The following is a 13,015-nucleotide window of genomic DNA, read 5'->3' as shown; positions in this document are numbered from 1 at the left end:
GCCAGAGGCTGGACCACGTCTCCCGATACTCCTCCGTGCTGCCCCGCTGCGTAAAGTGCGCGGGACAGCACGAGAGCACATCCTGCGGGCTCACCCGAGAAGGAACACCGACGTGCTGCAACTGCGGCGGGCTGCAACTGCGGTTGTTCGGCCTTCAGACAGGGCCGAAGCCAGCAACGGGGCAGGGCTGTCCTTCTCGTCAAGTACACCCGTCGACCAGCTTTGTTGCATCCTCCGAGGGCGGACCGTCTGCCTCCTCCACCCAGCGATCGGAGCAGTCCGCTGGCGAGAGGCAGCAGCCGACTGCGCTGTCCACGGCTTCGCCCGGGCGGCTGGCAACCGCTGCACTCCGCCTGGCGCGCGGGATGCCGCCCCACGCAGGCGTCTCCGGCACGCGCTCCGGGCTACCTCTGCGGCTGCGGAACGGACTTCTGCTGACACTCTGCCGCGGCGGCAGCCGGAAACTCGTGCTGCGCCGCCACCGAAAGTAGCGGCCGATGTTCCACGGCTGTCGCCTTCTACGGAGCTGTTGCAACAAGCCGCCCCACCGCCCCCGCCGCCCCCTCTGCTCCCGACGCAGCTGAGCTCCGATCGCTTTTGCAGTCGTTGAGCCAGCTGCTAGTGTAACTCCCGGTGCTCGTCACGACGGCCCTCCGGACCGGCGTTGCTACTTCTCCCCGCCACGGATGATCGCCACATCCGTGGCCTCACCGTTTGCGCCTTCAACGAGAACAGCTCGGTCCCCCGGCAGGGGGAATTCGGGGCATTCATGCGCGACGAGGCAATTGACATTTGCCTCGTGTGCGATTCATTCCTGAAGCCGGGAATTCATGTCACGGCGGCCAACTATCGGCGGCAAACCCACGATGGCCGGACGGCCATCTATGTCAAGGCGTCCCTCAAACATCACGAAGTCCAGCTACCCCCCCCCCCCCCCTCCCCTCACAACGCGGTGGAGGCCTCTGGGGTGGCTGTCACCACCACGGCGGGGGTTATCACGTTTTTTTTTATTTTTTTAAATAAAATTATACAAACATATCCCCCTTCCTTATGCGATTAGCGGTTCAAAATGGTTCAAATGGCTCTGAGCACTATGGGACTTAACTGCTGTGGTCATCAGTCCCCTATAACTTAGAACTACTTAAACCTAACTAACCTAAGGACATCACACACATCCATGCCCGAGGCAGGATTCGAACCTGTGACCGTAGCGGTCGCACGGTTCCAGACTGTAGCGCTTAGAACCGCAACACAAATAAAGAGACCCTTTGCAATTTTATTCACACGTGTGTCAATGTCGCATCGCTCCCAGATCACGCCAATGGAGCGCGTGAAACAGAAGAGCTGGAAAAGCACAACCATCCTTCCACTGCTTTGGATCACGTTCAGGTTTCGTCGTATGGTTTTGAAAGTTACCTAGTGGTTCCATCCCGTGTAGCAGAGAAAAATCTGGCTTCGCACTGGACTACAAAGGCATGTGTTCGCGTTCATTGGGGTTGCTGGCCGATGGTGTCTTTGGAGCAGGGTTAAGTCGTTATCCGGTTGCTCCTCACATTGCCAACTCACTTTTCCGATCTCGAAATATGCGGGAGTCAACGCCCCGTGGGAAGGAGCGATTTCATTGATACCCTTTATGCCCCCACATAAGGTTTTTTCGTTTTCGATCGCGAAATATGTGCGAATCGAGGCCCAATTGGGGGAGTGGTTGCATTGGTATCCTTTACGCAAACCCCTGCCGTTGTTTCGCGGCATTTCTGAAAATTTTTCTTACCTACCCGAATGAAAACCGCCTGATATCATTGCTGTGCGTCGCGATTCTGACTTCCATCGCATAGGCGGAAAAGAAGGGATGGAATATGGGAAAGAGGGGGTGTGATGACCTTCCCATCGTGTAGCACGTTCACTGTGCGTTGGGCAGAACTGCGGTGAAATTTGGTGCCAATGTGACATCATTAAAACATCTTACGCCTCACATGAACGCTTGAGCCGTGGCCTGTTTTCCACACGTCCCGACGACGAAGAGGTATCTATGAGCTAAATTTCGAACTTCACGTCACAATGGGGGATAATTATGGTGTTTCGAAAAAGTGACCCTTTAATTTTATTGCGCAATGTATACACACTGGTGTGAAGCACCTTCCAACGAAAGAAACTTTCGCGTGATGAGTCACTGCCAAGAAACATAATTCGATGGAACTTGGACCATACATCGAAAGGACTAGTAAAATATAACTGGAAGCAGTAAGGAATGAGAGAAACAGAAATGACACTTTTATTCAGAGATAATAATTACACTGATGTCATGACCATTCATGATGGTGCCCAGATCATTAGAAATTCGGAACATGGTTCCTAAAATAGTGTGTGCGGTCACCATGGTCAGCAGTGCATGCTCTGCAACGTGTTCCCATGCTGGCATAAACGTTGGTAAGGCGTTCTTGAGGCAGGGAGTTCTATTGCTCTGCCAACTTGGTTGAGACCAGCTGGATCGCCGGTAGTGCATGCGCGGACGTGCTCCGCTACGTCTCCCCAAAGCATCCCAATTTAAGACGAGAAAACGGGTGCGGGCCAGTCCATTGGCCGAATATCCTCTCGTCACAAGAGTTTCGCCACCTGCGCGCTTTGATGGGGTTGCATACTGTCATCCATAAAAGGCCCAAATGCTCTCTGGAAAAGATACACCCGTAGAAGGGGTACAGTGTCATAATAACATTGACTGGTGATTGCACCATGTTCAAGGACTTCGACGTCAGTCAATCCATGCAACGTTATTCCTCCCCACAACATAGCCGGCCCCTGTGGCCGAGCGGTTCTAGGCGCTTTGGTCCGGAACCTCTCTGTTGCTACAGTCGCAGGTTCGAATCCTTCCTCAAGCATGGATGTGTGTGATATCCTTAGGTTAGTTAGGTTTAAGTAGTTCTAAATCGTACCTGTGGTCTAGGGGTAGCGTCTTTGATTCATAATCAAAACGTCTTCGGTCCTGGGTTCGATCCCCGCCACTGCCTAATTTTGATAAATAATCAGCATTGGCGGCCGAAGACTTCCGGCATAAGAAGTCAGCTTCATTCTGCCAACGGCCTTGTCAAAGAGGGCAGAGAAGCGGATAGAGGTTCAGGGCACTCTCTTGTCCTAGGGGTGGGAAATTGCCCCTAAAGGCGGAAGAATGAGCAATGATCAACGACATGAGGATGCAGAAGGTAATGGAAACCACTGCATTAAAGACACGTAACGTGTATCCACAGGACATGTGGCCTGTAGTTGAAGAAGTGTCATGATGATCTCTCCATTGGCAAAAGATTCCGGAATAGTGCCAAGGGGGAGGTTACCATGAGAAAAAGATTGAATAATCAACGAAAGGATAATGTCCTACGAGTCGGGGCGTACAATGTCAGAAACTTGAACGTGGTAGGGAAGCTAGAAAATCTGAAAAGGGAAATGCAAAGGTTCAATCTAGATATAGTAGGGGTCCGTGTGTAGGATTTCGTTATGAATAGGAAGGTAGGGCAGAGGGTGTGTTACTGTGAACAGTTCAGTGACCGGGCTGTTCTAATCAGAATCTACAGCAGACCAACACCGACAACGATAGTTCAGGTATACATGCCGACGTCGCAAGCTGAAGATGAACAGATAGAGAAAGTGTATGAGGATATTGAAAGAGTAATTCTGTATGTAAAGGGGGACGAAAATCTAATAGTAATGGGCGACTGGAATGCAGTTGTAGGGGAAGGAGTAGAAGAAAAGGTTACAGGAGAATATGGGCTTGGGGCAAGGAATGAAAGAGGAGAAAGACTAATTGAGTTCTGTAACAAGTTTCAGCTAGTAATAGCGAATACCCTGTTCAAGAATCACAAGAGGAGGAGGTACACTTGGAAAAGGCCGGGAGATACGGGAAGATTTCAATTCGATTACATCATAGTCAGACAGAGATTCTGAAATCACATACTGGATTGTAAGGCGTACCCAGGATCAGATATAGACTCAGATCACAATATAGTAGTGATGAAGAGTAGGCTGAAGTTCAAGACATTAGTCAGGAAGAATCAATACGCAAAGAAGTGGGATACGGAAGTTCTAAGGAATGACGAGATACGTTTGAAGTTCTCTAACTCTATAGGTACAGCAATAAGGAATAGCGCAGTAGGCAGTACAGTTGAAGAGGAATTGACATCTCTAAAAAGGGCCATCACAGAAGTTGGGAAGGAAAACATAGGTACAAAGAAGGTAGCTGCGAAGAAACCATGGGTAACAGAAGAAATACTTCAGTTGATTGATGAAAGGAGAAAGTACAAACATGTTCCGGGAAAATCAGGAATACAGAAATACAAGTCGCTGAGGAATGAAATAAATAGGAAGTGCAGGGAAGCTAAGACGAAATGGCTGCAGGAAAAATCTGAGGACATCGAAAAAGATATGATTGTCGGAAGGACAGACTCAGCATACAGGAAAGTCAAAACAACATTTGGTGGCATTAAAAGCAACGTTGGTAACATTAAAAGTGCAACGGGAATTCCACTGTTAAATGCAGAGGAGAGAGCACATAGGTGGAAAGAATACATTGAAAGCCTCTATGAGGGTGAAGATTTGTCTGATGTGATAGAAGAAGAAACAGGAGTCGATTTAGAACAGATAGGGGATCCAGTATTAGAATCGGAATTTAAAAGAGCTTTGGAGGACTTACGGTCAAATAAGGCAGAAGGGATAGATAACATTCCATCAGAATTTCTAAAATCATTAGGGCAAATGGCAACAAAACTATTCACGTTGGTGTGTAGAATATATGAGTCTGGCGACATACCATCTGACTTTCGGAAAAGCATCATCCACACAATTCCGAAGACGGCAAGAGCTGACAAGTGCGGGAATTATTGCACAATCAGCTTAACAGCTCATGCATCGAAGCTGCTTACGAGAATAATATACAGAAGAATGGAAAAGAAAATTGAGAATACGCTATTTGACGATCAGTTTGGCTTTAGGAAAAGTAAAGGCACGAGAGGCTATTCTGACGTTACGGCTAATAATGGAAGCAAGGCTAAAGAAAAATCAAGACTCGTTCATAGGATTTGTCGACCTGGAAAAAGCGTTCGACAATATAAAATGGTGCAAGCTGTTAAAAATTCTGAAAAAAGTTGGGGTAAGCTGTAGGGAGAGACGGGTCATATACAATATGTACAACAACGAAGAGGGAATAATAAGAGTGGACGATCAAGAACGAAGTGCTCGTATTAAGAAGGGTGTAAGACAAGGCTGTAGTCTTTCGCCCCTACTCTTCGATCTGTACATAGAGGAAGCAATGATGGAAATAAAAGAAAGGTTCAGGAGTGGAATTAAAATACAAGGTGAAAGGATATCAATGAAACGACTCGCTGATGACATTGCTATCCTGAGTGAAAGTGAGGAAGAATTAAATGATTTGCTGAACGGAATGTACAGTCTAATGAGTACACAGTAAATCGGAGAAAGACGAAGGTAATGAAAAGTAGTAGAAATGAGAACAGCGAGAAACTTAACATCAGGATTGATGGTCACGAAGTCAATGAAGTTAAGGAATTCTGCTACCTAGGCAGTAAAATAACGAATGACGGACGGAGCAAGGAAGACATCAAAACCAGACTCGCTATGGCAAAAAAGGCATTTCTGGCCAAGAGAATTCTACTAATATCAAATACCGGCCTTAATTTGAGGAAGAAATTTCTGAGGATGTACGTCTGGAGTACAGCATTGTAAGGTAGTGAAACATGGACTGTGGGAAAACCGGAACAGAAGAGAATCGAAGCATTTGAGATGTGGTGCTATAGACGAATGTTGAAAATTAGGTGGTCTGATAAGGTAAGGAATGAGGAGGTGCTACGCAGAATCGGAGAGGAAAGGAATATGTGGAAAACACTGATAAGGAGAAGGGACAGGATGATACGGCAAAAACTGTAGAGGAAGACAGACGTCAGCAAATAATTGAGGACGTAGGTTGCAAGTGCTACTCTGAGATGAAGAGGTTAGCACAGGAAAGGAATTCGTGGCGGGCCGCATGAAACCAGTCAGTAGATTGATGTAGATTGATGACCAAAAAAAAAAAAAAGTCTAGGGGACTGAGGACCTCAGCTGTTAGAGCCATTTGAACCATTTTGAATTTGAACCCCACAACATAGCACCTGCTAATGATCATATTTGACAATGTTCCTTGGATGTATTACATGTTTCCATCTCTCGCCATATGAAGGTACATACAGCGCTGTCGAACAAAATCGTTTTCATGGCCCTGTTGTTATGGTGTCGAGAGGCACAATGTTGCGTGGGCGTACTGACCTCCGAATCTGACGTTGTAGGCAGTGAAACTGAAATCTGGTGACAACGTCGAGTGGGGAGGTAGAAGTGGGTATAATTGGTGCAAGTGTCCCATAGTGGGGCAGCCAGGAGGCTCGACATGATCACTCCGCGTGATTTGTGTGTGTGACATGACATCGAATTATTTAATAGCGTTTATCCTGGAGACCAGTCCTGACAAAATCTACCATCTGGTGAGCAAGATGTATGAGACAGGCGAAATACCTTCAGACTTTAAGAAGAATGTAATAATTTCAATCCCAAAGAAAGCAGGTGTTGACTGATGTGAAAATTACCGAACTATCAGTTTAATAAATCACAGCTGCAAAATACTAATGCGAATTCTTTACAGACGAATTGGAAAACTGGTAGAAGCCGACCTCGGGGAAGATCAGTTTGGGATCCGCAGAAATGTTGGGACACGTGAAGCAATACTGACCTTACATGCTACGGTCGCAGGTTCGAATCCTGCCTCGGGCATGGATGTGTGTGATGTCCTTAGGTTACTTAGGTTTAAGTAGTTCTAAGTTCTAGGGGACTGACGACCACAGATGTTAAGTCCCATAGTGCTCAGAGCCATTTGAATCATTTTGACCTTACGACTTATCTTAGAAGAAAGATTAAGGAAAGGCAAACCTACGTTTCTAGCATTTTTAGACTTAGAGAAAGCTTTTGACATGTTGACTGGAATACTCTCTTTCAAATGCTAAAGGTGGCAGGGGTAAAATACAGGGAGCGAAAGGCTATTTACAATATGTACAGAAACCAGATGGCAGTTATACGAGTCGAGGGGCATGAAAGGAAAGGAGTGGTTGGGAAGGGAGTGAGGCAGGGTTGTAGCCTCTCACCGATGTTATTCAGTCTGTATATTGAGCAAGCAGTAAAGGAAACAAAAGAAAAATTCGGAGTAGGTATTAAAATCCAGGGAGAAGATATAAAAACTATGAGGTTCGCCGATGACATTGTAATTCATTCAGAGACAGTAAAGGACTTGGAAGAGAAGTTGAACGGAATGGATAGTGTCTTTTAAGGAGGATATAAGGTAAACTTGAACAAAATCAAAACGAGGATAATGGAACGTAGTCGAATTAAGTCGCATGATGCTGCAGGAATTAGTTTAGGAAATGAGACACTTAAAGTAGTAGAGGAGTTTTGCTATTTGGGGAACAAAATAACTGATGATGGTCGAAGTAGAGAGGATATAAAATGTAGACTGGCAATGGCAAGGAAAGCGTTTCTGAAGAAGAGAAATTTGTTAACATCGAGTATAGATTTAAGTGTCAGGAAGTCGTTTCTGAAAGTATTTGTATGGAGTGTAGCCATGTATGGAAGTGAAACATGGACGGTAAATAGTTTAGACAAGAAAAGAATAGAAGCTTTCAAATGTGGTGCTACAGAAGTATGCTTAAGAGTAGATGAGTAGATCACATAACTAATGAGGAGGTATTGAATTAAATTGGGGAGAAGAGGAGTTTGTGGCACAACTTGACTAGAAGAAGCGATAGTTGGTAGGACATTTCTGAGGCATCAAGGAATCACCAGTTTAGTACTGGAGGGCAGCGTGGAGGGTAAAAATCGTAGAGGGAGACCAAGAGATGAATACACTAAGCAGATTCAGAAAGATGTAGGCAGCAGTAGGTACTGGGAGATGAAGATGCTTGCACAGGATAGAGTAGCATGGAGGGCTGCATCAAACCAGTCTCAGGACTGAAGACCACAACAACAACAACAACAACAACATGGTAAGTTCCTCCAGTTCAGGTCTTGTTGGCGCTGGACGATGCAGGGGCTTCTGTTGTTACTCAGGGAAGCTGTATCGTCAGCGTAGAGATCCAATTAGGTGTTTCTGGTCTGAAGCATACCGCTCTAGTAACGGACATACAACAGTTGGGCAGGTATAGGACTTCCTGGAACTGTGGCGCGACTGTTTCGACTAGTCGACACACGCAATCCAGCGCTGTCGTGGAAGGGCAGCCCCAGAAGATAGAAAGGGAGCAACTGACATAGGGATTCCAAGCAGCAGAGGTTTGAGTGGGATGCCATCAGGCCGCCAGGGACTCTGGGGACATCGAGTAGTATACTCTCACCGTTCATTAGTCTCTGTGGGGTATTATAGCACTTGGTGCGTCATGGAATAGCTGCACATCAGGACCTGGCTCTCAATGAAGAGGAACCGATCGACCTGGATGTGTCGCTGCCTCTTCAGATACAGTCACTCAAATAAGCTGAGAACAATAAGAAGTATGTTTATGGGCCTATAGCTCCTAGGGCATCGTGTGTCGTTCCCAGGTTCGGAGATTGCCACGCCCTCTGCTTGGTTCCACGCTTCTGGCTAGACTCCAGATGTCAGGACTGCACTGAATGAAGCTAAAGCCTCCTCTGCAGCGTTGATTCCTCACCAGGTCTACTTCTTCAACTTTGATGTGTACTGGCAAAAGTATACTGAGCTCCCCTGTTCGAGACCCTCTGGCGCATGTGTGGTGTACTCGAACATCACTGTGTAACCCTTATGTGAGCTCAAGCGCTTCGGAAATTGTTAGGGAATTCAGTATTCCGAGATTCACCGAGTCACGAGCGTGCTGAGAATACCAAATTGCAGGCATTACCTCTCACCGTGGACAACCACTGGCGGAAGTCTTCACTTAACGACCGAGAGCAGCGGCGTTTGTCAGTTCTGACAGACAAGCAACAGGGCGTCAAATTACCGCAGAGCTCATCCGTTAAACTAGTGCGGCCAAATTTGGCGTTAATGCGCTGTGGCAGCAGACGACCGACACACGAGCCTTTGCTAAGAGCACAAGGCCCGCAGCCCCTCTCCAATGCTCGTGATCATATTGGTTAAACTTAGACGACGGTAAGACCGTGCTCCGATGGCATGAGTCCCGATTTCAGTTGGTAAGAACTGATGGTAGGATTAGAGTGTAGTGCAGATCCCACGAAGCCATGGACTCAAGTTGTCGACAAGGCGTGTGCAAGCTAATAGGGGCTCCATATTGGTGTGGGCTGTGTTTACATGGAATGAATTGGGACCTCTGGTCCAGCTGTATAGATCTTTGATTGGAAATGGTTATTCATGAACTTTATGTTCACAAACAGTGATAGAATTTTTGTGGATGATAATGTGCCATGTTATCGGTCAAAATTGTTCGTGATTGGTTAGCCGAGCATTCTGGACAAATCGAGCGAATTATTCGGCAAGCCAGATCTCCCAACATGAATCCCATCAAACATTTATGGGACATAACCGAGAGGTCAGTGCCGGCACAAATTCCTGCGCTGGCAACAATTTCACAATTGTGGATAGCCACAGTAGCAGCATGGCTCCATATTTCTTCAGGGGACTTCAGGCGACTTGTTAAGTGTATGTCATGTCGAATTATTGCACCACACTGGGCAAAAGGAGGTTCCACACGATATTAAGGTATCCCCATGCCAGCTTAGTGTAAATGTGTCGTGGGGGGCAAGGTGGAGACAAACCACGAACTGCCTGAAATGTGGGATATCCCAAATTACTCAGCACTCAGGAGGAATTTAAGATGTAATCCACTGTCATAGGTCTTTTTCTTCTTTTTCTGTTCAACCCTGAGGTTTGTTCGCAGCAGAGCGCCATTCCTCTCTTCTGTCTGCCTTCCTCTTCATTTCCACGTATGTTTTAGATCCAACGTCATTCATGATCTGTTGCATGTATGATAGCCCCCGCCGATTCCTTCCCTCAATAGCTCCTTCAGCTCCAGTGATGTTGTTGTGTCGTAAGATGTGCCCTACAAGTTTCTCTCTTCTTGTTTTGGTGTGCCTCCACAGAGATCTGGTTTCCTGTTCTCTTCTAAGCACCTCTTTATTTGTTACTTTGTCTACCCAACTGATCTTCTTCATCCTTCTATAGCACCAGCAGGGCCTCTGGCTGTCTTCTCTCTTCTCTTTCAATTGTCCAAGTTTCTCATGCGTATAGGGCCACACTCCAAACGAAACCTTTCATGATATGTTTCCTTATTTTCAGACTGATGTTGTTGCTGATGAGTAAGTTCCTTCTCCGATTAAATGCAATTTTATCCTTTTGTATTCTGCTCGCAATTTCTTTCCAGCCTCTACCATCCCTTGTGATTTTGCTTCCCAGGTAAGTAAATTCCTCTATCACTTCCACCTCCTCTCTTCCAATGCTCATTCTCAGAGGTTCATATTCTGCTCCTATACTGCATACCATCACTTTAGTCGTTTTCTTCTTTATTCTCATTCCATACTGATTGCATAGATTTTTTCCATTGTTCTGAGGACTTCCTCTGGATCTTGTTTTGTTTCCGTGACTACAGCATTATCATCTGCATAACGTAGCATATCTATCTTCTGCCCATTAATTTTGATCCCCACCTCAGTAGTTTCTCGAACTTGGTCTATAGCTTCCTGGATGCAAGCATTAAATATAAGAGGAGAGAGAGAGCACATCCTTGCCTTACCGCTTTTCTAATATTTGCTTCTTGTTCCTGGTGACAGTTCCTAAACATTGCTACCTCATTCTTATAGAAACTGAGTATCACACGGATGTCTTTGTACTTTATTCCACTTTTCCTCAGAACTCAGAACATCTCTTGCCAGGTAACGTTATCAAATACCTTTTCCATGTCTACAAAAGCAATATAAGTTGGTTTATTTTTCTGTAATTGCTTTTCGATAACGAGTCTCAGTGCCAGAATCGCCTCTCTTGTTCCCAATCCCCTTCTGAAGCCAAACTGATCTTCACTCAGCATATCCTCCACCTTCTCTTCAATTCTCTATAGAACTATTTTTATGAGAATTTTTGATGCATGTGACATTAGGCTTACAGTTCGGTACTGTTCACATTTTGTAGCTGCTGCCTTCTTCGGTATAGGAACAATGATACGTTTCTGGAAGTCTGTCGGTATCTCTCCTGTGTTATAGATGTCATAGGTATCACAACAATTTTCACATACAACTTTCGACTCGCTCGCTTCCAGACCAGGTTTCCCTTACATTAAACTGATAGATTACTCTTCTCCATCATTCCTGAAAGTTTTCAACAACATCGCGGAACCACCCTGTATTAAAACGTTTAATATACACATCGTTCTTATTAGTAAAATTGAGCATGTCTGTGGTACATTACTAGTAGGGGTGATGACAATATATATTTTAGGACTAAGGTGGAGCTACACGGAAATTGTAACAAAATATACCCACCTCCCTCTCTAAAACCGAATCTTGGATGCGGATCTGTAAATAAGGAGTCTTCTACAGATTGTATAATTTTGGTGCAATATGTTTTGAACAAACTAAATGCATTGTTTACTTCTTGTGAGGAACCTTTCCTTTTGTGTGTGCAGTCAACCAGCAGACCCGAAGGTGGAGGTGTCATGGCCGCCTTTCACAGAGCAGAACCAATCCTACCTGCACGTCACCAGCGACGGACTGTCCATAGCCAAGCGGCCGTTTGAGGAGCGGGTGGCCTTCTGGGAGAAACTCTACGACCGATATGGCAGCTAGCAGCAGCGCAGACCCAGCAGCATCAAGGGAAATCGCCGAAATCTTTTACGAGAGAGAATTTTCCCATACTTCGACCACGACCGTCAAAAATTCTGTGATTAATCCACACCTCAGACACAGAAATCCAACGAATATTTCATAGAATACGATTTGTGAAGTACTGTTAATGTAAAATAAAATCTGGATTAAGCAAACTGCAGCCATTAAGTATTCTTGTTATAGTTACTCGTAAACGGACAATGACATTTTTGTTTCTAGTTTTCTAAGGCAGTATTCAGGGGCAATGTATGCTCACACATTTAATTCCATAAAAATTTTAATTTCTTTAAAAATATCTCACTTCCTTCCTATCAAAGGTATTGTTTAACCAATTAATGAATTAAAATCTTTCTTTTCCTTTTTCTGATGTACTGAGGTAAGAAGCATGTAATCATTTGTTATACGATTTGCCTGATAGAATCATAATTGTGGCTTTTTATACGATATCAGACAAATTTCTATCAATTCCTTCTATGAATCCTTTGTAATCAACATAAATGATCCAGGACCTTCGGTCTTGGATGTTTTGGAAATATCCCTGCACTTTATCAGATTAATGAAATCGGTACTTTGTGTGGAACAGCTTCTCCAAGAATTATATTGGAATATTTGGTGGGATTCGGTCCAGCAACCACCTGATTTCCAAAGCCTACTATATTTTTTCTCATTGCCACCTATCAGAGGATACTGGCACTGATAGGTCATTCGGTAGGAAGTCCATTACGTTAGACGTAGCTGAAAATTTGAAATTTCAACTCAGTTTTCAGGCTATGTTCTTAAGGGGACCACACCGTGGATCAGGTCGAAAAAAATTGATTTTCGGTTTTCATCATATTTCGATAGGTTAAGGTTTTATTTAAGTACTCTGAAAAGTATTTTGCTGGGAAAAAATATTTTCGAGCATTTAAAGAGCATTTTCATACCACGTGTGTTCATGTGCCACGCCCACTTTTCTGTCACTCACTTTTCTGCATATATTTTAGATCTTTATATCCCCTACATTGAACGTTAGGGATTTTTTTACTCCCTAGTGTGTTGGCTATCCTTGGAACTCAACGGTCGGTATTCTTTTGTTTATGCTGTTTGTAAACAACACACTTTCAAATATGTCGTTAGTTTCGTTCAAGTGTGATTGCGTTTGCAGTGGTTCTTTAAGTGT

The 13,015-nt window shown here is 44.9% G+C and overlaps 1 protein-coding gene across 1 annotated transcript in view; it reads left to right on the top strand.

Moving 5' to 3' along the window:
* The window catches only part of LOC126292204 (esterase FE4-like), a 120,556-nt gene extending 108,540 nt beyond the window's left edge, over positions 1–12,016 (top strand). The window contains exon 10 of the mRNA XM_049986056.1: positions 11,658–12,016. Coding sequence (XP_049842013.1) covers positions 11,658–11,817 — 160 coding nt within the window. The 3' untranslated portion in view covers positions 11,818–12,016. The remainder of the gene's footprint in view (positions 1–11,657) is intronic.
* Positions 12,017–13,015: the final 999 nt, after the last annotated feature.

This window comes from Schistocerca gregaria, chromosome 9 (genome assembly GCF_023897955.1).
Source record: "Schistocerca gregaria isolate iqSchGreg1 chromosome 9, iqSchGreg1.2, whole genome shotgun sequence".
In the NCBI taxonomy this organism is placed as follows: domain Eukaryota; kingdom Metazoa; phylum Arthropoda; class Insecta; order Orthoptera; family Acrididae; genus Schistocerca; species Schistocerca gregaria.
Note: the sequence above shows the minus strand (reverse complement) of the source record. Positions and strands in the feature narration are given on the sequence as shown.